Below are 27,843 nucleotides of genomic sequence, written 5' to 3'. Positions count from 1 at the left end.
CTATGTTTCGTAAAATATTTTCTTTTAATGTTAGTAAAGCAGTTTCCGTCGATCTGTCCTTCCTAAAACCGAACTGTGCATTTGTTATTATGTTTTCTTTGTTAAAGAAGTTAGTTATACGAGCAAAAATGATTTTTTCTAGTGCCTTAGAAAATACAGGGAGGACTGAAATTGGGCGATAGTTTGTTGCCAAGTTTGGGTCGCCGCCCTTGAAGATTACAGAAACCCTGGCACATTTCATTTTTTCAGGAAAGACGCCCGAATCCAGTATTAAATTAAATATGTAAGCAAGTACGGATGTAAGTAAGGTCAATACATACTTTATCGGCATGATTTGAATGTTTTCAATATCAAGCGCCTTACTGTTTCGGAGCAACATGAAAGTGTTATAAATCTCCTGCTCATCAGTAGGCTGACGAGCGCACTCTCCCACCGCGGCCGAAGAAACCGCCATCGTGCTGGCCATCGCCGACTCACGTACATACGTGCTCAGTCCTGAGCGGCTCCAAACGGGCGATACAAAATTACCCGACAGGTCTCATCTGCCACCCCGCTGCATGCATCCTAGCTTCGCGGCTGCACTCCCGACCATATGATCAAAGTAGTCTGGGCACCCTCCCACGCGGGAAACTGGAAACGAAGGGGTAGACCGACTAGCCCGAGGCCTAACCAACCAGGCGGCCGGCCCCACGGATTGAGACGCTTTTGTTGAGGCTCTCCATGCCTTTGCCGAAATCACCAACCTCCAAAGAGAGACGAGACGCCAAGGCCCGCCTCCGCAACCCGACTTAAATCGAGCGCAAGCCACATGCTCCGCAGGTTGCAGACACGCTCGATCCTTAGCCATTCTAGACTATCACTCATCACGGACGGGTAATACGACTCCGCTTCCAAAATCGCCACACAGGCACATATCCTCTGGGGTTGCGCGGGAAACCGGCCCAAACCTTACTGCCAGCTCCCTCGGAGGAGGGATGAAACCAACTCCTCGGAAGGCCAGAAAATAACATCCAACTGGCACTCGTTTTGTGTGCTCAGGAAGTTGCCCCCACCTGGGGGCCACACCAAGCCCACCTGCCCTAAATCCCGACATTCTATGGCAATAAAGTTGTTTCTCTCTCTCTCCCCTAAACAAATTTAGCAGCGCTATACAATTTTGCCGGCCAAATGCCATTTCAGTGCAAAACCTGAGCTCGAACAATTCATCAGTTTATCTGAAATAAGCATTTTATAGCACGCGTTTAATTTCGGAACAGTCTGCATACTGACTAACAGAGCTATTCTGACAAATGCAGGTCGAAACAGTTCTCTGCCAGTTGTATTCCCTTCACTGGAATATAGTGAAAAAAAAAACAAAACCGAAACCAAAACTTACTTTTTTTATGGCTAGTTTGAACTTGTGAAGATTGCCGTGAAGACAAGTCAGAACGAAGCCGGAATCTATTGGCGGTGGAGGCTCTCGTGTTCGAAAGCGTGGTAGGCTTCGTTTGCTTAGCTGCTTTTGCAAATGCTGCGCTTCCCGAGCACGCCCCCGCTGTTGATCAGATAGTGTGCTATCAGTGGTATCAGCTCAGAAGCATCTGAAGAGCAGGAAATTAAGACAAGAAGCGCGAGCTCATTTCTCCAGAATGACCTCGCGTGCTTCGTGCCTGGCCGCGTGAGTACCGACGCTTCTTCTCTCAAGCGCAGCATACATCTCTTTGGAGGAAGAAGACCAGCTTCCTCTGATATTACGGCGCCGACAGCATATTTTGTGACTTTTTGAACCCTGGATACCAGCATGGACTTTGCGTTACGGTCCCTACAGCAAAGGATAGGAGGGGGCGACGAGAGCCATTATCCTTGGCGCTGGAGCCTCGAACGCTTGCTACGTGGCCTAAGCACCGAACGCTCCTGTTCCGCGGACGCGTTCTCAGATTGCTGGCTCATCGACCAGCTGGCCTCATGGAATAAGGCTTTGCGGCCGACGAGGCTAGTGTTAACGGAATTTGAACCGGGCAAGCTTTGTCTGCGCTCCTATGACGACGGTGACGACTACGGGGCTCGGTACCGCGGTGGGGGCAACGAGAATGACGGCGCTTTCCTCATGGCATGGCTGCCCAGACAGCATCAGTGCATCCACGAGGTCCTTGTGTATGACCGAACACACTTCGAGCGGCTCTCCTTCGTGTCGTCTTTTATCGTCGGACCGGCGCCCAACCTGCGACGCGTCGTGGTGCAACCGCGCTACAGGCTTGATCCTGAGAGCGGGTTTCTCGAAGCCTTCGGTCCACCCCAGTGTCTGCGTGAACTCGATCTCACGAACGTTAACGTCAGCGATGTCCTCGCTCCTAAGGTGGCCGAAGTGCTGAGGGGAAACGCGCCGACTCTCCGTGGCGTCATACTCGTCGGAAACCAGCTGTCCCCAGAATCAGCAGGTACCCTGCTCCTCGCGTTAGTCGGTTGTGAGGGGCTGAAGAACTTGACCCTCCAGGACAGCACAAGGTCTTCAGCCTGCGACGCCATGGCAGAGGTCTTCAGGAGCAGCAGGGTTATTCAGAAGCTCTGCTTGGTGGGCTTATGCAAAGCTGGCATGAGCTGCAAGCACCTTAATTACAGCTTTGCGAGCGGACGGAGGATTTGTCTACGCTGTTTGAATGACCTGTTTGCTGCATTGGAAGGTGTCCTATCCTTTCAGCACCTGACACTGGAAGCAACATCTATTGGTGACACAATGGGAGAGGCATTGGCACAATTTCTGATTAAGCATCACCCGCTTCAAACACTGTCGCTGCTAAACTGCAGTTTTGATATCAGAGGAGCGACACATATTGCCAAGGCACTGTCTACGAACCGCACTTTGGAGCATCTCAACTTGCGCAATTGTTCCCTTGAAGCAGAAATTGTCAGCAAGTTGTGCTCGAGCCTCCCTGCCAACACGACCCTGAAGAGTTTTGTGCTGCCGGAGATAAGCAGCACAGCACGTATTATGCAGTAAGTATGTTGAACCTTTTCATTTAAGGTGACTGCCCAAGTATTCAGTTTCTTTTTTTTATGGTTCGCAGGGCAAGTATTATGCAGTAGCTAGCTTTGTTCTAACTCTTATTATTTACCTTCTTTTTTTTTATGGTTCACAGGGCTAGTATTATGCAGTAGCTAGCTTTGTTCTAACTCTTATTATTTACCAGCAAAAGTGGCTAATTCATAATGCCATGCTGTCATTTGAACCACTGATGGGTAAACCTCTTTATCGGGGAAATTAATTGGTATTGACGGGCTACACTTCTAGTCACCACAGTGGCTGCCATGCGTTTTTCTAATATGCTTATTGCCACATGCCTTGACATGCTTTGTGAAAGCTCTGCCTGTCAGTGAGTCATGGCGTCTGATATGTGCAAGCCATCAGTACTATCTTGAGTTCTGGGGTGCAGTGCACACCATATCAAGGAGCAAGAACAAGGAAAGGCTTTTTCTCTTTGAGCTCCTAAGCCAGCCTCCCACAGTTTTTTCTTTAATGCATTTTAGCAGCTTCATGGATTAAAAAGGTTTTAGTAGACAGGAGCCCTTGGTACTCATTATTACTTTGTCATTAAGCTTGCTCACAGAGGCATGTCATTGTAGCATACTCGCCAAAGATGTATGCTACATGCTGACTGTGTTGGCAATTAGTATCTAGCTCACTTGCAGGAGGCGTGCAGTACAGTTAAAATCTTGGAGCCATTGCAGTTCTTCACTGGTACGACTGCCAATGGCATTGAACAGCCAGGCCTGGTGTGCTGCCTGGCCCCGGACAACAGCACTGAAAGCCAGTGAGGCAGTGTCAGTCAAGGTGCAACCGCACTAGAAAGGCTCACGAGTGGCAAAAACGGGCCGCCTCACGAGAACAGAATTTGGCCGCAATAGTGTAGGAACTAGCCACGTCAGCTGTGAATCAGCCCTCAGTGCCAACCAGCAGCAGAGCAACTGACCGAGCTGAGGGTCATTTCTTGCAACACATTGAAACATTCTAAAAATGATCAGAAAGCAGCTCCTTTAGAAATTGAACCTGGCAGTGTTCAATGCAAGAATCTTTTAAAGTGAGGCTAGCTGCAAGAATATTTACTAAGTGAGAATATATTTCAGTCATTTATTGAGTGTTATTTTCAGTTGGCTTGACCGTGGGCTGTAGTCCGCTTCTTGCAGGTGAATACAAACTGACAATTGCAGTCCACGGAGGGGTTATAGGCTGACAACAATGTGCTGAAATGGCATACAGCCTTATGTCTGCGAGCAAGCCGATCTGGCCCTCTTGTTGCGAAGTATGGCAGTCGACAATATAAGTTCTGTGTTCAATGTAGAAGCACCCTGTTCCTCATTCTTCACTTGACCAAAAGTCTCTGGGAGTGACACTTTCGGTGGCCTAGACTTATGGAAAGGCGCTGATTTTCAAATTGAGAAAAAGTGTAGAAAGTAGGGTCGTGTATGCTTGCGAAATTGCTCGTTCAAGTGTGGCATTAGTTTATGCTCAACTAGCTGAGCCTGTCCAAAATTTGAGGCTTATGTGTCAAATTCTAATACTGTCTACGAGTCGCACAACTAGCTGCCTGGTCCAAAGTAAACTTGGGTCGATCAAGCGTTGCTTTACAGTGATAGCTGTGAATGACACGCTTCCTGATCCTTGATTTTGGCAAAGACATCCGAAACGAAAAGGGTTTAGGAAAGGTGGATAGAAAGGGGTGGTTATCTGTGTGACGTTGCTTTGTTTTAGTGACTTAGCTTTAATTGTACATGTAGCACAGTGTAGCAGCTATTGCTGGGTTTTCGCATTGTTCAGAATAATATGTCACTTCTATATGTATTTTTTTTTTTCCCATGCTCTAAATGTGTTATTCTCACTCCATTTTCAGGGAGACAAATCCCACCCTCGAGCTGCTCAAGCTCGAGTCTCCTGGCCGTGTCCAGTTTTCCTTGTTTGTGCACCTGCCGTCATTTGTGTCGCCAGCCCTGGCACAGGCCCTCGGATGCGCGGCCAAGGTGAAGATCTGCCACTGGGGCTTTGTCGGCGACGTCCTGTGCGCTGTGTATGCCTCGCTGGCCCTGAATCGCTCGTTGCGCTCGCTCCACATCGACTACATGGGTGGCGGCACTGCAGATGACGGCACCACTCCGGGAGCCCTCATCAGTGCACTCAGTTCGGCACTGAAGGCATGCGGGCGTTTTCAGTCCTTTCACCTGGACTTGCACAGGGCCTATGATGAAAGTGAGGAGACTGGCTCACTGCTGGTCGAGGTCTTTGCTGCCTTGACACAAAACCCATGTCTGAGGTATGTCATGATGCCATGCTTGGTGCGGAAAGTTTGCCCTGTAGACCAGCGCAGTTCTTTACAGTAAGGCTTGGGAACCTTGTGTCGCAAAGGAGGTAGATTTTTTTCGCATTCTTGTCACATATATCAGGGGTCTGATTAGGGGCCAAATGTCACTTAGCCTATCAAACTTTTGTGGCAACTTCGACGTACCTAGTGCAGTACAGGATGTTCATTTCAGTCCTACTAGGGGCCATTGCTAGATGCAGCTCTTTCTGTGCTTGTTTTGATGTCTTGATGCTTGTCAACTCTCTTGAATCGTCCGTGAGAACTCCGAATTTTGGCCAAACCTAATAGTACAGAGATGACCTTAATTCTCCTGAAAATTGTCACCAACTTTATTCAAAGATATTTTCTAAAAAAAAAGAAAATGTGCTTCATGCAATAGGCGAACCATAATCGCCAATTAGCCGCTGCGGTGGCTGAGTGGTCATGGCGCTTGGCTGCTGACCCGAAAGACGGTTCAATCCCGGCTGCGGCGGTCGAATTTCGATGGAGGCGAAATTCTAGAGGTCCGTGTACTGTGCAATGCCAGTGCACATTAAAGAACCCCAGGAGGTTGAAATTTCCAGAGCCCTTCACTGCGGCATCTGTCATAGCCTGAGTTTCTTTGGGACGTTAAACCGCCATAAACCATGATCACCAGTAGGAGCTTGTTATTTGACTAAAGCTGTAGTGACCGAAGCTACTGCAGCCAGTGGCAAATTTTTCAGACTTCAAACATTTGGATTTATTCATTCTTTTATTGAGACTGTCAGCCTTCTTTATGACTAGTGTGTGTGTCCAGCCAATGTTCAGATGAAGCAAAACACAAAAGTTCAGTTTTTTGAAATGGCATTTTTCTGGCATTGATCCCGCAAAGCATGAGCTGCCGTGTTGAATTGTCTGTAGGCTTAATATGTTTCTATTTGAGCTTTTATGGTACATTCCTGGGATCTTCACCATTTTTGACATGATACTGGGAGTTGTTGCAAAAATGCGAATGGCAGGTGGAAAATTCCTGGTTCCAAGAGCTTGATGGCCACTCAAAACTGTCAGTGACCCTGTCTAATGTGCACAGAGGTCACATTATTTAAAAGGAGTGCTGCGTTCAAAAGCAACACTGAATTTCGCGGCCCATTTGAATGCCTTTGGCAGCTAAAGATAAGTATCACCGAAACCGGCGAGGTTAGGCGCATGCATTCTGCAAGCCAAGCTTCCATTTTCAAGCCTTCCATCTTTGGAATGACGAGATGTGTGGTTGTGTCGCGCAAGTTGGAATGCGGAACGAGAGTAGCACCACTCATGGGTGGCCCGTGCTGCATGCATTGCTTGTGACAGTATGGAAGAACTGTTAGAAGTAGATCTTGTTCACAATTTATCTACTTTGAACGCCTAGAGTTACCAGTAAATTTTGTGAATGAATTATCTATAGACTGCTCTTGGCCATTTCCATCCCGCACAACATGAAGCTTTAAAAAATGACTGATGATTTAGCATGGTTAGGCCAAATGCGAATTAGGTGTGCTAGCGCTTCGGTTTTCACTTTGCTTTCAGTGTTCGGATACGTTGGACACGGGTGGATGTTGATGAAGATGACATCCAAAGCACAGCGCGAGGGACTGTCAAGTTAAAAATGTCAGATGTTCGGCTGCGTCGATGACGTAGTGGTCTAATGCAGTGACCACCGAAGCTGATCTGTTAACGCCGCCGCAGGTTCGAAACCCTCTTGTGGCCATATAGATTAGTTTATTTTATGGCAGGCTTAGCCATACAGACAGTGGTGAAATTGGCAAGTGGAGGTCTTATACTCTATTTCATGCATAGCAGTCAGTGCTACCAAGAAAGAGTAGTTCTCCATACAGCCATAGTGAACACGCGTATTTCGTTGCGACAAGCCTAAAGTGCCCTGGACTTCGTTTTACTTAAACTCTTGCCACATTTTCGTCTTGCGATTTGGCGAGACTTCAAGAAGTAAGAATGACATGTGGCAGTAAGACATGTGGCTGGTATGGTGAATCACTCGGACTCCATCTGTGCCTAAAAAGTTGTTCACACCCAGTGAACATTATAGCCAGAGGGCCAGAACACTGAGCACCTCACAACTTTAGCCGTGATTTCCATGCTAGCACTTCATTTTATGCGGCTCTGTTTTAGTACGAAAGCACCACTCCAAACATACCAACCTCGAGCAAGAATTTTGTCTTGTCCCATGCTCCGAACAAACCCGAGCGTGCCAGAGTTACTCGGGTAAGCTTGGGTTAGTTAGGAGGAGCGTCGCGCCAGCTGTAGCCAATGGGAGGCACGTGGCAATTAATGATTGGCTTTGAGCAGTTGCTAGGGAAGATCAATGTGTGTTGTGCAATCCCTACCGGTGGTGTGATAGAAACAGGCACCTGCAAGTGCAGTTTCGCATCACTTAACCACTGTGCTAGTAGTGCTACGAGGGCTTGTCGCACTCAGTGTTAAGTAGAGAATGGCCAATTCTGCATATAGGGTCATTAATCTGCCAAAGCTATTGCATCGTACCCTTAAGGTGTAGGTTAAGTGTCCCTTCCAATTGAAGAATGAACACATGCTTTTGCATGTCTACTCGGTTCAACTACGTTAAACCCCTACCACTTTTTCATCCAAACACCATTTTTACTCTGTATATAATTCACACCCCCACTTTTTACGGGAATTTTTGAAGAAAAAAAAAAAACCTTTCACTCGCATATTTTGGGCTGTCTGCTGCGCCAGACCACCAGCATGTAGGTGGGTGCACACATGTCAGGCCTGGGAGGATTGGTGCAGCCACGTCGCTGTGTGCAGTTCTGGAAGGTGTGAGTGACGAGGGCATGAATTGTGCACCGTTGACCCGGCTTGCTCGCGCTGATGGTTGTTTTTCCCGGATGAACAGTTGCTTGTGTGCCCGAATCCGAAACGAAACTGCGAACTGTTTGCTTTTCGGTTTGCTGCTGGTCAGCCAGGCCGCGCGCAAGAGTGTCGTTATGTCGCCCGCTATCTTCTTTGCCTCCCACTGCTGGCTTCGTGAATGTATCATAGCGCGTTCATTGCTTTGAGTAAGTACGCGCCTGTGGTGAACTACGTAATGTGGGGCAGGGTGGAGGGGTGTGCACCTTACATTTTTCAGTCAACTTTTTTTTTTGGCTAATGCCAGATGCGAATTGGGGGTTGGGAGTCTATAAATGAGCGGCAGTATACAATATATATTGCGCGTATTAACTTTGTAGCATTTATTGGACGTGTTCAGAAAATTTTCGTGTAATTTGCACACCCCCTGTTTGAAGCATTAATTTAAAGGAAAAAAGTGCACAAATTACACAAGTAAATACGGTACTCCTCGAGGTTTTGAGAACTAATGATGCGTGGTGGACTAATGTAGTTTTGCGGGCGTACTATTTTTGCAGGCTCCGCAACGTTGCCTGCTATGTAATAGACCCTATGCAATAGAGTATAGTGATAGCATGCTAAAACTGAAAAACGGGCATCAGAGGTCTTTGGTGCATTACTAGACACTTCGAAACCACGGTTGGTGAAGAGCCACCACTTTTAAAATTGGCCTTGGAAAACCGAAATCATTTAGAAAGAGCAATGTCTTACGAAGCAAAGTCTCGTATAGTGTAGACAAATACAACTCCTCGACATATGCATCATGTCAATCGCCTCCCCCTCCTGCCGTCATTATGGTCGCCCGTGTGTAGTTACTCATGCAAAAAATATTCCTGCACTGTGGTAGCAGAAATCTGCCTTTAACTTTTAAATGCTTTAATGAGATAGCATTGGAAGCCCTAAGGAGGCGGAATGCCTCGCCAGTCATAAAATTCACTCATTGGCTGGAGGGAAGTGACCGTCACCTCCAGTACAGGCATCACTAGCTGTTAATGCTATCACATTGTCTCCGCATAATGGAATTAGGTGTCCTTGTGTTTTTAATTAGTGCTTAACTTTTTTGCTGGAAAAATTTGTGAAGATTGTTGCCTGAGCTGCAAAAAAAAAATGATCTGCAGTCTGTCTTGTTGTGAAAATAGGTACCAGCATGAAATGGTTTAGAGGATCAGCGCAGGGTGGCATTTGTCCGCTTCGTTTTTTCTTCAGCCAGCTGCCTGCGGTCATCTTCTCCCTTTTGCTTGTGGTTGCATAATGCTTCTGTCGTTGATTAGTTTGAGGTCTCTCTGCTCTGGTATCAAAATCGGATGCATAGCTTTCCGGATTCTGAATATGCTTGCGCCTGTGACTTGTGAAGCACCATCATTGGTCGTAGCATTGCTGCCACTGAGTGCATGGATGTGCTGCATGATCATAGAACACATAGAACACTTAGTGATATGAAAGTTGACCTATAAGGGCGATGAAGGGCTGTAAGGAGCCCTCCACTGCGGTACCTCTTTCTCCTTTCCTTCTTTCACTGCATCCTTCCTCACTTCCCTCAGAGTGCATTTCAGGTGTTCACCGTGAAATGAGCTTGTTGTGCCTTTTCTTTCCTTAAGTACTAATATCCCCTTCTCTTTTGTTTCGGTGCAGTAGGCAACTCTACTGGTTCTTTCAGTTACTGCCAGTGCTCTTCAAACAATACTGTCGTGTGGCTTTCCTAGGTAGTCATGCCGCCGAGAGTGAGACATCGACCGCACTGCTCAAGAACAAATTCCAAATCCCTATGTTCTGAACACCCCACCTCTCACTCAGCTTAAGCCCAGAGAGTGCTTCTAGGGATCTGATAGGTGGCGGCCACTCCATCTCCTCCCTCTAGTCACAAGTTCAAGTGGTCCAGTGGAGCGACATGTCTGCTGCCACGGGTGCACACAACACTTTCACCGCGGTCACGTGAAATAGTGTAAATGATGTTGCCATAGGTAGGGCTGAGATGCTGCTGCCACTTGCATTGAGCAGGCAGGTTGGAGAAGTGGGCAACCTGTTTACCTTAAAGGGTCCCTGAAAAGGGTGCTTGAGTTTTTCTATAAAATAATTGCATTGTGTAGAGTACAGGCCAACGAGTGTTCATGCTGCGTACAAGACCTCAAAAGCAAGTCTATAATTTACAATACAATTTTTAAAACTCTCGCTTCCGTGCCTAGCGGCGACCTGCGGTGTGGTACTGGGCTTACGCCCGAATCCACGCTCTGCGTCATGTAGCGCTCGTTATGTCAGCAGCGGACTGCTAGCATTGGTTTGCGTGCGTCGTCAGCCGGCGGAGGGGGCGAGTGTGAGTAGCCGGTGGAGGAGCGCTGTCATTTCAGCGTGCAAAAAGTGACGAGAGGAGAGGGAAAGGCGCGAAGATGCGGCAATTCAAATTTTGGCTACAGGTAACAGCTTCCACAAAACGCATCCAAAAAATTCTTGCTGGAGGATATTTGTGAAGCGGCGTCCTTTAACACCCAAGGCACATCGCATCTTTGTTGAGACCCCCTTTCACAGCCCCTTTAACATGAAGGGAACTCGGTGTCTGTAATTTCACTGTAGAACTGTTCCATGCTCAGTTTCAACTACAGGCAGCCTCGGACGCTGAGCATGGCTCAAAACTGTAGTGCGCACATGGTCTGGCCGAATCCGGACCTGTTCGCTACTTTGAAGTGATGGCAGATCTCTGGCCTGATGGCGTTGGTCGCAGTCACTAGCAGTCTTTTAGATGCAAAAATCGTTCTCCATGTCGGTGCGATCCTTGTATCCTTGACTGACCTTGATAAGCCAGCATAGCAACAGCATCACTTTTTCGTGTAAGGTTCATCTCTGACAGTTATCTCCTCCCTTTCTTGCCAATATGGACGGAGCTGCTTCTTGTTGTTTGAGACCTGATTTCAAGTTCACTTTTAGAGTGTCTTGAGTTCTTGCCGAACAGCCTTTCGTAGTGGGATAGGAGTCCATTGGGGGGCACTAAGTAAGAATGGTACAGCATTTTGCTGTAGACGGGTTGTGCACTTGTCTTGGAGTCTGCTGAGGCCATGGAACAGTTCTGCATGAAATGTTGGAGCAGGTGTGTTCACGACACCAAGAAATTTTGACTCCGAAGGCTTGGATAGGAGGTAGACCAAGTACTGGTACAGAAAGGGACTCGATGATGTAGAGGCGCTGAGAACTTGCTTTCCCTTGCAAACATATAAGTGCCAAGCATGAGCACAATACACGGAGATGTTGGCCTCCAGTTCCTGTCAACGCCTGTTTAGTTGCCAGGTATGACATCCACGAACTTGGCTTTGGCAGTTAATAACTACAGAGCATGCAGCTGGATAGCATGTAGTTTAGCTTGCTTTGACTTTCTGGAACAGCAAACTTCAGCAAAACTGCCTTTCTTGCTGGGGTAATTGCAGACAGAGCTCTGTGCTGGGCACTCTTGAGTGTGCGTAAAACGTGTGGCCGCAAAAAAAAAAATATTGAGCGAGTTGCTCTGGCGTCCACATGCCGTCGCGAAGGGAACTTTTAAACTGTGCCAGCATCATTGTTGACCATCCCTTGCGAAGTAGGTTGCGAGTGCATGTTCCTTGTCAGCGTTTTCAGACTGACAAACTTGTGTCCAAGCTTTTTATGTGGCTCTGTTTTAGTACGAGCTGCACTGAAAGACAAGTACATCATGCGCACCAACAACGAACCTGTTGCGAACCAAGTGTCCAATTGTCGATAAGGGTAGTTGCATCGTTTGACTAACTTGCAGAGTTCAGTGTAGATTGTGTCGACGCTCTTGCCAGATTGTTGGACACGCTTGTGAAAGCGGGACCACTCGTTGAGTTCATTTACAGGATGAACGAAGTGCTCAGAGGAGCGTTAGACAGCGGTGTCGTAGGACGCTAACGAGACTGCGTCAAGAGAAAGTGTCCAGGACTGAGCGAGTGTCTGGGCCCATGCAGTAAAGAAGCATACATACTTGGATGTTTCAGAGCCTTTTTGTAGTTTAGAGCTGGCAGCGTAGTCCTTGTAGCAAGACTTTCACAAGGAACAGCTTGCAGGGTTTGAGAAGTCAAATGTGTCCAGTGGCTGCAGAGTCAGGCCTAGCCACTGAGCAGATTGGGTGCCTGCTTTGAGGGTCATCTTCATGCTGTGGACGGTCGTTGAGAGCTGCTTCACACTGCTGAAGAACAAATTCCAAGTCCCTTTATTCCAAACAGCCCACCCTCTTGGCTTGAGCCCAGAGGGTGCGCTAGTGAGCCGATAGGTGGCGACCACTGATAATACCATCTGTCATTCGGTGCAGCCTCTTTCTCTTGCAAGTGCACCTCATGTTTAGAAGTGCCGGATTAGTGCACTATCTTCACCATGTTTTGATATCCTGGTGGTCTGAAGTGTGAGTGAACTGTGTTACTGGCTCCATATTGGCATGAGTATGTGATAGCCCGGTTGTCTGAAGTGCCAGTAACTTGCTACTAGCTCCGCGTTGGCTGAAAACATTTATTTTTCTGATGTGTAAAAGTACTTTGGGCAGAAATTGTTGTGGTTCCCGGTGTTGGTTTCAGCAACACTTTCGGCCATGGTTGAGATTACCAAAAATTGGAGCAAAGTTAGCCCGAAAGACGCGCGTTCGATCCCGGCCGCGGCGGTCGAATTTCGATGGAGGCAAAATTCTAGAGGCCCGTGTGCTGTGCGATGTCAGTGCACTTTAAAGAACCCCAGGGGGTCGAAATTTCCGGAGTCCTTCACTACGGTGTCTCATAGCCTGAGTCGCTTTGGGACGTTAAATCCCCATAAACCAAACCAAACCAAAAATAGGAGCAAAAAACATTTTATGCTTATTAAAAGCAAAGCATTGTCTGCACCTTCTGCTTTCCTTCTAGGAAGTTTTCGTTGGTCACTTCTCGACTAACCCTCAAGATGGCCCAGTCTCTCTCTGTCATGGTCGCACAGTGCAAGAGGAGCCTGGTCGAGTTGAACATTGCGAGCATTGACAGCATCTCGGATCCGGTGGTTGGCGTGCTTCTCAAGATGATCACCAATAATGTCTTCCTATCAAGGATAAGTGTCAGGTGAGTTGCCTGGACTGAAAAAATTGGATGGCAGTTACATAGCCAGTAATGTGAAAAATCAGTGGTCGCTGGCATGCAATAATGATTATGATGCACAGAAACTTGCAGCTTGTGCAAGGCACCCATGTGATGTCCCTGCCCCCTGGTCACGATTGGCTGCATGGAGACAAAATGACTACAGTCACAAACGCTCCCCCATTCCTTCCACTCACTCCTGGCTGAATGTGTGCTTCTCGACTATGATGACCATAAACTCACTTTGCACAGTACCCTTTGCATTAACAGTTAGTACTGCAAAAACTTGTTTGAGCAGAGATGGCACTTCTTGGTGGCCTGGCCCTGTGGATGACCTTGCTGTCTTTGCCTCCTTGTTTTCTGACTGTGCAAAGCCCATTTTGAGCACCAACTGCTTTGTGGTAAATTCACTTGAAACGACACAAATGCTCATTACATTGGTGTGTTTTTCTGGTAACAAATCTGCATGCACAGCTTGTTGCTACCAAGAAGATGTTTTGATTGGATTTCTTTGATATTGAAAAAAGCATTTCTAATGCTGCGTATTATAGAGCCCTAAATGTACCGAATATGGCTGCGTACAGGTCGACTTCTTGGAGCTGTAGCTGGTAAAAACGAAGGATGTATGCCTTGACTGTGCTCTTCGAAATTTAGTTTCACAGTATCATTGTGCACTTTCCCCGCACCGGTGCTGTGGGGAAGCCAACCTAACTGGTATTTAGGGCTCGGCTTTTTGTGGCCTCCTCAATCGCCAGGAACAGCTTTTAAATGGCGCTAGAACTTCGGGATACATCTTCTGGTTGCCGCCAGTACTTCTGCACAAGTTTTTGCCGAAATTTTACATTACTACGAATTTCTGCTATATGAAATGTTTTTTATATCTTTTGCTTATTTGCTGTAATGAGATTTTCCGGTAGAATGTAATTAAAAAAAATACTGAAGGTTTTCCTTACCGCAATTTTCATATGAAGGCTTGTTCTAGCACCTCAGAATGGGAAGTAGGCAAAATTGCCTAGCAAATGGTCTCGGTAAACCATTGTTACTCGATATCGCAAACGTTGAAACATTTTGTGATCGCGTGGATCACATGATTGCTGCAGCAGCCATCGCCATCTTCTCCACAGCTCGCACAATGCTGCTACACGGGGGGTGGGGAGAGTGAGGGGTTGTTAAAAGCGCCTGGCTTTTCCCATATGTCCCCTTTCTCTGTGTGCCCACCCACCATTGTCCTAGGAAACAGACTCTGCAATCCCCTGCTCCCACTGTGCCTCTGCTGGCGGTGCCAGAATCACTGTCGCTGCTGTCTGCTGTCAATGTCAGCTCGTCTGATGCATTATTTGCTACGTCTCGTTTTGCGCTCCTTCTGAGCATGAACTGCTATTACGTGATAGCGTTAAGGAACTCATGTCACAGAAAATCCAGCGTCGGGGTGCTCCACCAGCATCTCTCATTCTGGGTGGTTCCTGCCGGCTGCTGTATGAAGCGGGGCATGTATCTTGTACAATCAGGGCTTTTAATGTATTATCCCAATGGGAGATTTACTGAGCCCATGCCAGTTTGTCGAAAAAGGCAGGTGATCGCATGAACGGGAGACGCATTATCGGGGTTCTACCATATGTCATTTTTACTCGCTGCTTTTGTGTGTGCAGCCAAGGCTGTTTAATACTAGTCGTCAAAATAGCACTTAGGACGGTCGTTAAAGCAACACTGAGAAGTGAAAGGTGGCTTGTGTCAACAGATTACTGTGTTCTAGTGATAAAGATGTTACTTTTGCTGAAAATGGAGATTTATAAGCTAGAAAAGGTGAACAAATGAAACGGATATCACTGCCACAGGCAGTTTCTGCAAGCGAAGTGTGGTTATGTCGAAGCAGTATGTGGATTCCTGAGCGTGGGCTACACTGCTAGATACTTTGAAGTGGCTATCATGGAGTCCTTCCTAGTCCTGATATTGTGAATTTGAATCAAGTGGCAGGAAAAAAGATGTTCAAATTTTAAACCTTATTTATTTGGCAGTAATGAATCGTTTGCTGCCGACCGCACATCAGTGTAATGAGAAAGACCTGTGTAGTCAATTGCGACTAACAAAAGTTGGATGCAGTTATCCTAAGTGGTGCCACCCTTGAGGTTGTTTCAGCAACTTGTACAGTTTTGTTTTATTCATTCAATTTTTTTTGGCTTAATTGTGTAACCTCCTGCCTAGCGTTTCTGGTAAAATTTGAGCTGCTAATCAGGAACCTGTAGTTATCCCCTTGTCTTGTGGGCAATCTCGATGCCCATTCAATCAGCGGTCATCAAATTTTCGTAGTCCATCCAGATGTGTCGCTGCCAGCACATTGAGTTTGTGATCATTGAGTAATGTGCATGCAATCCAACACACAGCACTAAGGCCTAACAGCATGTAGTAAAAACACGAAGCTGCTTAGCCATATTGTTAGTGGTTTTAGTGGTTTGTTAATTGAGTTGCTCGGGAAAAGCTATTCAACTGTCGCCACTGTGGCATTACAAAATTTGGCTATTTCGACTAGTTACGACCACTGGAGGGGTTGCTTTGCCTGCATACTTTTCAAATGTGCATGTATTTTAGCATGATGTAGCCAAATTTTGTCGTGCTACAGCAGCGAGAGTAATGGAGTTCTCGAAATTCTAAAAACTGATATGGTTATTATTAACGGCCGGCTACAAATCTCTTAATTGTAATCAGGTGCCGATTGGTAATACCTAAAAATTAACTGTTAGAATTAGTTAATCACTTAGCTAGTTAAGATAATTCGTCTGTTTTTTGGCGTCCGCCAACGCTGCCATTACTGTGCCGGAAAAAGCTTCGGTTTACCTAAAAAACCCTATTTTTAAACATGAGTGATCACCATTCATAATGCTCTATTGGCTTTCTCTTTCAAGTTCAATTGTCATTCAGAACTGCGGTGTGGCACTAGCCGATCCCCATTTGGTTGATGACAGTTAACTCGGTGAGCTTTGAAACAGCTCATGTAACAGGAGTATTAGTAAGGTTCATGAAGCTTCCTTGGTGTCTGCTTGACGCAGAACATGCTTTGTATGCCAAGCACCAAAACTGTTGCATCTTAGGTTTTATTTATTTATTTCAGTACCCTCAGGGCCCGAGGGCATTACAGAGGGGAGTGGGGTACAGTAGACAAAATAACAAAGGAACAGCAGTCACAAGTAACACAAAAATGTGAACAAGAATATGGCTCGCGCAAATCAGTAGGTTACAGCAAATACAATCAAACAAATTAACAGTCATTTAACACGAAGTTATGAGCAAAGAATAAAAGTAAGCATACCACGCAAACAAGCATACCACGCAGACCAGGTCTGTTTTAGCTACCACATAAGCTGAAAAGAATAAACGGCAGGGCGCAAGAATTACATGTACTATGTTACCATCAAGTTAGTTAAAGCCGATTTAAACACAGAATGGCACTGCATAAAATGTCAGTGTCTTCATTTGATCACACTTGAGTAGCTGCTCAGCGTCAAAACATTTGCCACCACATCAGTGGTGTGAGTACCTACTTCGTATAGAGAGGCTAGTGAAAAATTGATGACTAAACAAGTAATGTATATGTGTGCATTATTTGCATGGTACAATAAGAAATGAAAAAACTGGGAGGTGAAACCCGCTAAACTGGGAAAGGCCTCCACTCTTAGCATAGCCATAGGTGCCAAGCGCCTGTCCTTGAACTGGAGTAGTCGACCATGACTGAAGGCTACATTTTAATTCTTTTCCTACTGCAAGAAGTAACCAGATTTCACCAGTAGTATTACTGGTAAGTTTTTTTTGTCTGTGCTTGCACAGAATTTATATCGGGCTAGAGGGGCAGGAGCTCTGGACAGCAGCGCAAAGCGGGCAGCACCTTGGCGTGCTGCCAAGGTCTGGGCTGAGGACAGCTGGAAAACTTAGGAACCCGCTACAAAAAGCTAAAGGCTAAAAAAAAAGAAAGTAACTATGGACGACAAAAGTAGGGGGCGGGTTCATTGCGCGAGTGAGTGAGTTCATTACCAGAGTATATACGGTATTTTAGAGTAGTAGTGTAGTGGGTATCATACTAGATCTGTGGAGGCGTGTTTCAGCCAGCTCTTTTGGCGTCGTCGTCTGTCCGGCACTACAGTAAAAGCTCATTAATTCGAACTCGAAGGGGACCGGAAAATTGTTTGAATTGAGTGAAGTTCGAGCTATCGAATATACGCTAGAATGAGCAGTTATAGCGCCCCGCTGCACGGGCAGAACCCGAAGCAGTCACATCTAGACTCGTTATCGCGAGCTAGGCGCTACTACATGTTTGTGGCAGGCATATTCTGAGAATTAATCTGGTCCTAGTGGCAAATGAAAATTGATCAGCCAGTTATGTGCCAGAAACAAGTACTAGAATGCGCTTGCGTAAGCAGCAAGCTTTAGTGCTGGAATATATGACGCTATTTATGCTCCAAAACATAATTATTTACAGGGAAGGGTTGTCAAAATTAAAAGGAACCGGCGAAGAGCATTTGCTTGCGTTTCTTCTGCCGAGACTCCTTCAGCATCATCTGCAGCTTGCCCAAAGCTCCTGCACTAAGCTCCTGCGCTGTGAATGAAAGCAATGTCAGTGTTCTCATTGACAGAGAAGTGGCGTGCTGCAACATCGACCACCGATGCTGCTTCACGTGCACTTAGCGGTGGCATAGTTTTGTCGCTGCCGTTGGACTCATCGCTGTCGGCTGTGTTCACTGCACATGAGCCCTGCGACATCTGCTGGGAGCATGCAGCCTCAATTATATCGGCGTCACCCAAGGGCTCCAGCGTCTCCATGCTGCTGTCCATGTAGCTCGCGCTCGCGGCACCAACAAAAGCCGTCATCGCCCGAACCGCCATACTAGGCCACTGTAGCCTTACTAACTTGTTTACATCACATGATCGCGACCCAGCCACCGCGGCACAACGAAAACCTGGAACGCCTTGCGCCGAAGCGTCAGCGGCGCAGGCGAGTGCTCCGGCAGCGAAAACCTGCCACGGCATGCACCGGAACGTGGGCTCCGTGAGGCTTGTGCTCTCGGCTGTTTTTTTTTTTCCATTGTTTTACATCTTTTGTAAATTTTGAACGTGTTTTGCTCGCTATTGGTGAACTTCTATCTACGAGGAGCGGTGCCAGCCAGTGGCTCCTAGTTCGAATTAACTGTAGCGGATGCCGACTTGTTCGAATTTTCGGGAGTTTTCCCCCATTGAAATACACAGGGCTGCGCCAGGACTCGGGCGTCTGTTGGAATTACTGAGTTCGAATTAACGAGCTTTTGCTGTACTTAGTAAGCAGCTTAGCGATAACTCCATGATTGCAGTCTCACTTCCTGAACTGTTTGCTGCACACACGACTATGATTCTCGACACTTCTCACTTTTTCTCGACACTTCTTGCCATGATTCTCGACACCTCACCGTTTGCATTGAATCTGAGCTTCCACCGAACTCGGCCAAGTCTATCTTGCATTGAGGCACTAATAAACTATCGTGACAGAAGCATAAATACCGTATTTATTCGAATCTAGGCCGATTGCTTATTCGAAAATACGAGATATGAAACTCTTAGTTCGGCTATGTTCGAGGATTTTGTCGTTGTATTTGTTATAAACTTTTTTTGCTAGCACTGTGATGAGGAGGGCCTTCAGAGGTCCGAAGAAAGGCCACCACTCCGAAGGGGAACCAGCACTGGCAAAGTTCTTGAAATCTCGGAGGTCAGCGTCACTTCCAGTGACCTCCACAGAAGTGCTACAGGCCAAAGGTAGACAGCTGGCAAGGGAGCGAGGCCTGTGAAATGTGTGAGCGAATTCCAAAAGGCTGCATCAAGCGCGCATCGCTAGGAGATGTAGCTACCGTAAAAACTGGACTATAGGTCGGACCGGAATATAGGTCGACCCCCTAACTAATCAATTCTAAAAATGAAAAAGATCTTTTTCAATGGGAAAAGTACCGAAAGACATCCTTACTTTGAAACAAATGCGACTCGAGAGGTTGCACAATGGTGACAGTATTTAATTTCATTTAAATGCTGCTTGTATGTACACCCGGCAAATTTTTTAACAATATCGCGCACCAATCGGCCCGCGTGTTTGTTTCTGGCACAGACAAGTACAGCGCCGTAGAGCAAAGCCTTCCTCTTCATGAATCGCCGCAACCAGGATGGCGAGCCTTTGAATTGCGCTCTCGTGAGTCTAGAGGCACGCGCGATCTCTGCCGCTTTCACGCGGATGCATTCGGCAGTCACAGGCAGCGATCTTGCTCGCAGCGCAACGTTTCCTTCCTATTCTCGATACACTACAATCTGCCCACAAAATGTTTTCTGGTTGCTGCAAGTTGTAATACGCAGCTTCTGCCTCCGCCAGTACTGAATGCTCTTTTCGGATACTCCAAATTCGCGCTGTGCCGCCAGGTTCACGTGAGCTTCCTCGTACTTAATCGTGTTTTTCTTGAAGGCGACGGTAAATTGCCGTTAGCTTCCGCTTTGCATCTACTGAAACGCAAAATGGCGGCACTGCTGCTGATGGTGATGGTGATGGAGGCTGTTGACTTCAGCCACCCATTGTTGCAAGACTTCCGTATTTTTTCCGCCAATGACCGGTATATAAGACGGGGGTCGACTTTTCACCATGGTTTTTTGAAAAAAGTTCGACCTATATTCCGGTTTTTACGGTAGCTGGATTACTGCAGCCTGGGTTCACATCCCAGAAAGCTTGGTTGCATGCTTGTTCCGAAAGTGCAGCATTTTCAAAGCACTTGATGCCACAGAAGACTGCACTGTACAGAGGATGAGGTTAGCGATGACAAGGAGTGAGCGGGAGCAGGTTCATGGAAGTAAATGTAGTTTGCGTGCTGCCCGTGCTGTCGTTTTCAACTTTCTTTCAGCTGGCTTGCATTCGAGGAAAGTTCTTTTTATTTGACCTTCAACTTTCGGGTGTCTGCTCAGCCTAGATTAGAGTAAATACGGTAACATGCTCCTGCTACGATACATGGTCACTATGTGGCATACTGGAACTTGCTAACACAGAAAAATACATGGAAAAATGCTTCCTGTGTCTTTTAAAGCTCGGAAATTTTTTCCTGCACCCTCTGCTGCTGCAGCAAGAGAAGTTTCATCATCCCCCTTGCAAAGCAAGTTTTGCACTAGGACCATTTGCTTCAGCGGCCAAGCTTGTGCCCAGTACCAAAAACTACCATTTTTTTCACGCTTTGCAAACCCTCTTTGTCGGTTGAAATTGTATATATGCACACATACGCAAATGCACACATACGCAAATGCACACAAATGAGAGCAGTTGGTCTTTGCCACATAGCAAAGTTTTCCGACAACAGTATGCATCAATCAATCAATCTTCAGCTCTCAATTTTCGCTTGCTGCAGCACAGCCCTCGATGGATGTGATCAGACCTGCAAAGCAATGCAGGGTAATGAGAACCTCTGAATGTGGTTATGCTGACACTTAAAACTGAACCTGGCGTTCAGTGCTTGAACCTTGTCTGGTGAGGGTAGCCTAGCTGAGCTGGCCGAAGAACTGTCGAAACATTAAAGGAGGTGTCACGGGGCTCTTCAAGGAAAAGAGGATTGATGAGGTATATACTTGGGCCATTTGTTTTCTGTTCTGTTTCCAGAATATTGGGGATGCACGGTCACCTTTACTTTAGCAAGGGATTCATCGCCCATGTAAAAATACCGCTCACATGGCTGACCTAAAAGAGATGACACACCAAAGAGAGACCGCACATTAATTTTGCACTGGTAGTTTTTAGCTTGAGACCCAATAATTATTGTTCAACATTGTTAGTGATCCATAAAGAAAGAAATTGCAAGCCCCAGGCATCTCAATACCTGACCTAAATGGGAAGACAACCAGGGGAGATTTTTGAGAATAAAAAGAATAAAACAAGACTCTAACTGTTGTCCTCCGCATTCAAAACGCAGTTCAAGTCCACTGCTCCTCAGTGCCGGTGCGAATGTTTCCTTCCTGGGAGTGTTAATAGCCATCTTCATGATGTGGCTGCTACCTGCTGCAGGGTGGCAGTCCCACTGCTTGCTGTGCTGGCTGCATTTTCCAAACTACCACAGGCTACTAGTCTTGTTTGTTTATTTATTTGTTTAATATTCGTCAAAGGTCCTCAAGGGACAATATATGAGGGGTTGGCTGACAAAATGGTATTTCGGATAGATGACCATTGACGACCAGTGAACGGGATTGACGATGGTCGCCACTTTGGATGGAAGGCCATTCCGGTCGTTGCCTGTTCTAAGGAAAAAAGGCTGCCGATTGTTACTGTGTGAGATGACTAAGTTACAGGCTTCATTGGTCATTAGAATTGCATTTTATCTGAAAAAGTGCATTACGCATGAAGGAATGCCATTTTGATCGACATTTTTTCTGTGAAGCTCTTTTCTGGACATTCAACAATATTGAGGAATTGCTCAAAAAATTTAGTGGTATTTTTTCTTCAGGTAAACTTAATGATGAGTGTTTACTTTGTTGTAAGCAATTTTATGCAAATTGTAAATTGTGGGTTTAACTTCCCAAAGTGACAGACGGGCTATGAAGGATGGCGTTGTGGAGGGCTGTGGATTAATTTAGCCCACGTGGGGCTCTTTAGCATTTGTTGGCATCACACAACGCATCGGAATTTTTGTACTTCGCCTCGTTTGAAGTACAGCCGCTGCGGTTAGGATTCGAACCAGTGATCTGGGGATCGGGTCGGCTGCAAGGACCAATGCCATAGAGCTACCTCGGCAGGTCCTTATGCAGCTTTCACAATTTGCTTTGCATGTGGTTCAATTGTAGCATAATGGGTAACTACTTACTTTTGTTATCAGTAAAAAAAAAAGTTACATTTGGATAAACACGGTAATACTCTTCATGCAGCTGACTTCTTGTCTGTTTCTGTTGATGAGTATCTTTTTGCAAGGTCTTTTGTTCTGACAGCTGCTCCATTGGCTGCTGGAGCAGAAATTCTCCATGTATACATATCGGTCAAGAACCTTGCAAGATGGGCCCTTGCCTTGCGATTACATCGAAATTAAATGTGGAAGGTCATTCATGAAAATTGCGTAACAGCACTTTCTCACCTTTCAGAATGAATACCACTGCAGGGAACATTAAATTGGCGTACATAGGGACAGGACATGATGGGTTTAATTGCAGAATATTGGAGAGGCCTTTCTGCTGTGGCAGACGTTGTTAGGCTGATGGTGGTGAGGACCCCAGGCTGAACAGAGTATCCGCCAGTGACTTCGGGCCTGCACTTTGTCAGTGTTGGGAAGACATCTTGTATGCTGGCAGTTCTACTGTAGTACTGTTTGCAACCATTATGATGACTGTTGAACATTGAAGATGCGTGCTATATACAAACTTCATATTTTCATTTCCTAAGCATGTTTGAAGCTCTGCCATGACAAACGACACAAAAATCTTATGCATTAGATTTAAAGGAGTACAGACAAGAAATTAATTAGTTGCATTTCTTTTTCAGCAAGCCTTGATTAGGGCATCAGCAGTAAATACTAGAATACGATGTACTATTGTGTAGGGTGTCTTGTGTAACTTATTAACATGCAGTTTTGGTACACTTGTTTCGTTTTCGATGTCTGTAATTTGCAGTCAAGGTAACACATCACAAGTGTGGGCACACAGCTCTGCTGCCTTTCGTTTTGGGATCTTGGAAGTTTCTGCACTTGATACACAATACTGTTAGCACTGAAATGTTTTTTTTTTACCTCGTTGATTGCACACACTTGGCAGCGTGGGCTGGGGAAGGCATGTTTCTGTATCTCCTTTCATGCTTTATGCTGATGCAGCTCGCAATGGTTGGGCATACTTTTGAACTACAGTAATTTGTTTTATATGTTGCTTACCTTTGGCACTGTGCGGCCACTGATGGGGACTGCTTAGAAAGGGATGTGCATCTCAGAAAGAAGACATCCCATACTTCGTTTTAATCGATCATCTTTCAGTTCAGCTTGCAGTAAAAAGCTATTGAGGGATGTAGTTTTCATTCACCCCTCCTCGTACAAAACCAGAGAAACCACTATGTGAAGAATGTGGAGATATGGTCATACTACACTGCATTTTATATAGGTACGTGTGCAAAAGTACTATTGTGAGCAGACGAAAGAGAGACCCCCCCCCACTGTTCTGAAGCTTGCCGCTCTTAAATTGGGTCGCCATTGCACAAAGGACTTCTGCTGTCGAGACTGGCGCGCAGGAGTGCCTCTCGGTGTGGCACCCCAATTTAGAGCAGCCAGCTGCAGAACACGAAGGGAGTGCTCATGGTAGTGCAAAAATTAGCAGCTAACTCTGTTTTGTGGTGAACACATTCTTTGTCACCCTACGTTACTCTTGGGAGAAAATACAATTGTAGGTTTGTCATGGTTATTCTACTGCTGAGGGAAGGGAACATTTACTGCTTCTAACTCGGTGTGTTGATTTTAACATAACGTTTGGTGCGTGATAGCCTTAGATGCTTGTATGCCTTGATACCAATGCAACACAAACACAACTTTCCTTTTAATACTGCTCAGGTGCTCTGCCTGGGATGATGTGGTGAGGATTAGCGCGGCCATGGACGATGCCAAGGAGAGCAACCAGGCCCTGCTCAACAAGGCAGCACGATTTGTGATGAGCCTTGATGGGGGACCAGCGGTGTCAGCCGAGCATCACTGTGCCGCCGCGTTCGATGAGCTGTGCGGCACGGCGTCGCTGCGGGAACACCTGATGGCGCTGTCAGCGAAATCTGAGCAGCAGGTGTCCCTGGATGTGAAGAGGGCCAGGTGCTACCTGCAGGAGAACTACATGGTCTTCGCTGGTATTGTGCAAGTGGCGGTCGTTTGCGAGGCTGGTGACGGCACTATGCAGCTGGATGCACTCAATGCCGACTGCTGGCGCGCCATAGCGCAGTACCTGAAGCTCGGTGATGTTGTTCGATAATTGCATACCCCTTACTACGACATTAGAGGACCATTGTCGTCTTGTCTTGTATGTGTATATAATCGCATTGTTTTACCAGAGTGAAATATATTTAGTGCTACATATCATGAGGTGAATGGTGTACATTTCTGTTGGTGCTCTGGCCATGGGATACAAAATACCCTGATGAAATTGTGGGTCTTTTCAATGTAATTTGGGTGTAGGGGTGTAGCTGGCAACATGGACTTTGCTTTTTTGCATGTCACTTTTAGTTTTCGGCTGTAATTAAGAAAAATGATGTATTTGAAGTGATAATTTGTATGAATGCATACGTTTTGAAAGAGAAGTTACCACGGCTTGGTGAAAGTGAAATGACATGGGCTGGCATAGCTCATGTGCCGTTTTGAACCTTAAAGTTGAGAGAAATGGTTCCTAAGGGTTTTTTGCCCTTTGCATAGCAACACGTTTGAAGACATGTTATAGCTGTTATATAATTGTGCAGCAGCAGTTGGGGGGGGGGCTGCCAGGCTAGAACCATGCATACAGCTAGCAGCACTACCACCATCAAGAGCTCTGAGCGTAGCCAGGGTTGTGTGGTCATTGAATTTAATGCCAGGTTAAGAAATGACTTTCCTTTTTATTTCTTGGGATCAAATCTAAGGAAGCTTCGAAGGTTGTTTCTGTAGTTGTATGCTTCAACCAAAGTGCATTTCTTTTTGTGGTTTTGAAAATACTATTTAATTATGTGCTGCTGTACACTTGATCTCATTATTTCATCTACCACACTGCAAAGTTTCTCGTAACCACTTGGCACATTCAGAATGCACAGTTTAATCCTTTGTAACAACATGATAAATCTGTTGATGACAGCGTGCATGAAAAACTAGTTTAAAAATTAGATAATGATTTAATTTTTTGTGCCGTGGCTTTCTACGTGGCTTGGTGTATAATGGATTTTTTGGAAGAAATTTCATCGTCTATGCACAATTTGCAATGCTTGGAGTACAGGTCACAATCTAGCAGTGTCTGGCTCACATTGCCACTATTTTATTGCACTGTGGGGCTACTCAGATTTCATTGAATGCTGCCAAAGTTCTTGTGTGTATGAAGGAAGATGAGTAGGAAGGTATTCAGCAATGAGTAGGTGACAAAGGGTTAAATTTCAAAGGTTTAAAGAGTGAATAAAAAATTACGTAAAGTTTCTCATTGCAGCTGGTGTATATGTTTTGCTGCCTTTTCCGCCTCGAACAACCGAAGTACATTGTTACCTTAGCCTGCATTAGAGCAATGCATGTGATTATCGGGATTTGTGTTTGTAACAATGTGCTAATAGAATGCTTAGCCTTAGTGTTGACGTTTTCCTCCGTGATGAGTGGTGGTTGAACTGAAATCTTTGTTGTACTCCCTCTCGGTCCAGATCGGCATGCACCAAACTTGCCTTATATAGTACTCGTGTAAGGGCTGCAACCTCAACTTGACAGCTGGCAATCCAAAAAACAAAAAAATCAGCCAAAAGAATTGTTTCATGTGTTTAATAATTTTGCCTGGGGGTATGTTCTGCTGGGAGCTAATAGACAATAAGTGGCTGCGACACGCTGTACTACCATGGGTGCGTCGTCCCATGTGTCAGACTGCCTGGAACAACGAACACATTACGCCTCAGCGCTGCTAACTCGACTTGTGTGCTTGGTGTTTGCACCAGACAGGACAAAGCATTGTTCTGCGCAAAAGCTAAAATGGGATACACCCACGCTAGCGGCACATTTCCTTGTGATGTGGTGATGCAACGTAGTAGCAAGCAAATTGCTTGGTGTCGCTAGGCCTAGCATGCTTCGCATTGAAGCCGCAGTGAAAGTACTTTGAATATAATCCTAGTTTACAATAGAAAGGCTACCCCTTTTGCCAGTTTACCATCACAGAAAAACGTTACATTAAAATGGGGGTATAATTGATTTCTGCAAGGCCATCGACAATGAAGCGAGCGAAAAGTAGGGAACGGCTGATTGCCGCTGATTGCTGTTGACCTAGGCATCATTACTGTCAATCGAGCGCTGGACCATTGTAGGATCTTAATTACTTAGAATCATGTGACATTCATTCGCCAGTAAGCCAATATAGCAACTTGTTTTACTCTCGGCGCTTAATTCGCTCCGGTCATCAGACACGCGTCCTGTCCTCCATACATTCAGTGCATTATGTATTAAGGATTCTCCTGGGCTGTGCAAATTCTCCATAGGAATGCACGTCTCAGCTTAAAAGGGGGATGTTTAATTAGGGTTCCGCTGTAGCCTGAAAAATTATATGGAAAAATGCCATTCCTGTGCCAGGGCCACACGCTGTCCAAGCCATGAAATAAAATGCGGCCCTTAGACGAGTATGTGTGGTAGTTAATGCATTGTGCCGACGGGTCAGGGAGAATTTTGCATACTGGATTTTGTGTACTAAGCTTAAGTATTTCTATGCAGTGTGAGCTGTCGTCATCATCTGGAGGCTGAAATTTCAGCGTCATTTATTGCTAGGCCCACCACTCATTTCTTGCACACCCTTCCTGTAATTTGTTTATCGTGCTACTCTTGGCCGAACTTGGTTTAATGCACAGAATTTTAAATGATGGAAATCACACATTTCGTAATTGTCATGAAGCTGCAAAGCCATAGTACAGCTGTGTGTATTGGGTGGCTATAGGCTGAATGAATGTTTGATGTGGGTGTGTGCGTGTTCGTGTGTGTTTGTGTGCGAGTGTCACTATGAATGGTCTCTGCAGGTCGTGAGGAACTCTCTGGTAGTGTTCAGTCATAGTGATAATTAGTCACTTTTGTTTTGAATCTCTCTGGTGCATTTCTAGTTTAAGGACGACATTGTCTGTGTCTGTTCTGATGTGTGACAAGCGTGGAGAAATTTGAGCCTGCGTCCTGAGGAGTACAAACTGCCAGATTTCGCAGTGAGGACAGTGGAAGGGATGGTAGTTTGAAGCAGTTATTTTGCAAAGAATTTCAACTATTTGCTGTAAAGAACTAGTGGTGTTGGCTTCTTCTTTTCACGTTATCTCTGGTTTGTACCGATTTTTTTCAGAATAAACTGCACTAATCCTAAAATCTCGTGTGAAGCTCTTTTCATCACTTTGTAAGAGGGCTTCTAGGTTTTCTAATGAATTTAACATTGTTGTTAGTCACCTCTCATGAAGGATGTCTTTCCTTTGTCTTCTGCTTCTCAACAGCATGCGGAAAGTTGAAGCAGTATGTGGAACACCCCGTGTGTAGCGGCACGCAGCTTCTCTACGTTAAAGTTTTTGGCGGTTCATCTTGATAAGTGTTGCGATTTCCTACCCGGTAAAAGAAGTATGCCAGTAGTGTCATACATCTCAGATTCTTCTGGCACATTGAACGACATGTTAATAGCATAATGGGTGTTCAGGGTCAGGAGTGAAAACTAAACAGTGTGCAAGTGTGTTCGGAAGCTCTTTAACTCTTTCCATATCGTGCCCATTGAGCATGTGTCACTAGTGACCCATAGATATTGCACGCTATTTTAATGCTGCCAATCAAGTGTCTGGCTTATACTGTAAGTTATGTGGCCCAAGAAATCAACTGTGAGTTTTGAAGTAATTTGTAAATCTGCTATGAAGCGGTGAATTTTGGTAAGGG

At 45.8% G+C, this 27,843-nt stretch overlaps 1 protein-coding gene across 1 annotated transcript; it reads left to right on the top strand.

The window, feature by feature from the left end:
• The first annotated feature begins 1,424 nt into the window (after positions 1-1,424).
• LOC144124857 (uncharacterized) lies at positions 1,425-27,294 on the top strand. The gene is made up of 4 exons (XM_077657771.1): positions 1,425-2,973; positions 4,866-5,282; positions 13,064-13,252; positions 23,815-27,294. The coding sequence occupies exons 1-4, from the start codon at positions 1,781-1,783 to the stop codon at positions 24,218-24,220; spliced, it is 2,205 nt and encodes a 734-aa protein (XP_077513897.1). The 5' UTR covers positions 1,425-1,780; the 3' UTR covers positions 24,221-27,294.
• The last annotated feature ends 549 nt before the right edge of the window (positions 27,295-27,843 follow it).

This window comes from Amblyomma americanum, chromosome 3, assembly GCF_052857255.1.
Source record: "Amblyomma americanum isolate KBUSLIRL-KWMA chromosome 3, ASM5285725v1, whole genome shotgun sequence".
Lineage (NCBI taxonomy): Eukaryota > Metazoa > Arthropoda > Arachnida > Ixodida > Ixodidae > Amblyomma > Amblyomma americanum.
The sequence above is the reverse complement of the archived record's forward strand: the minus strand, read 5'-3'. Positions and strand labels throughout refer to the sequence as shown.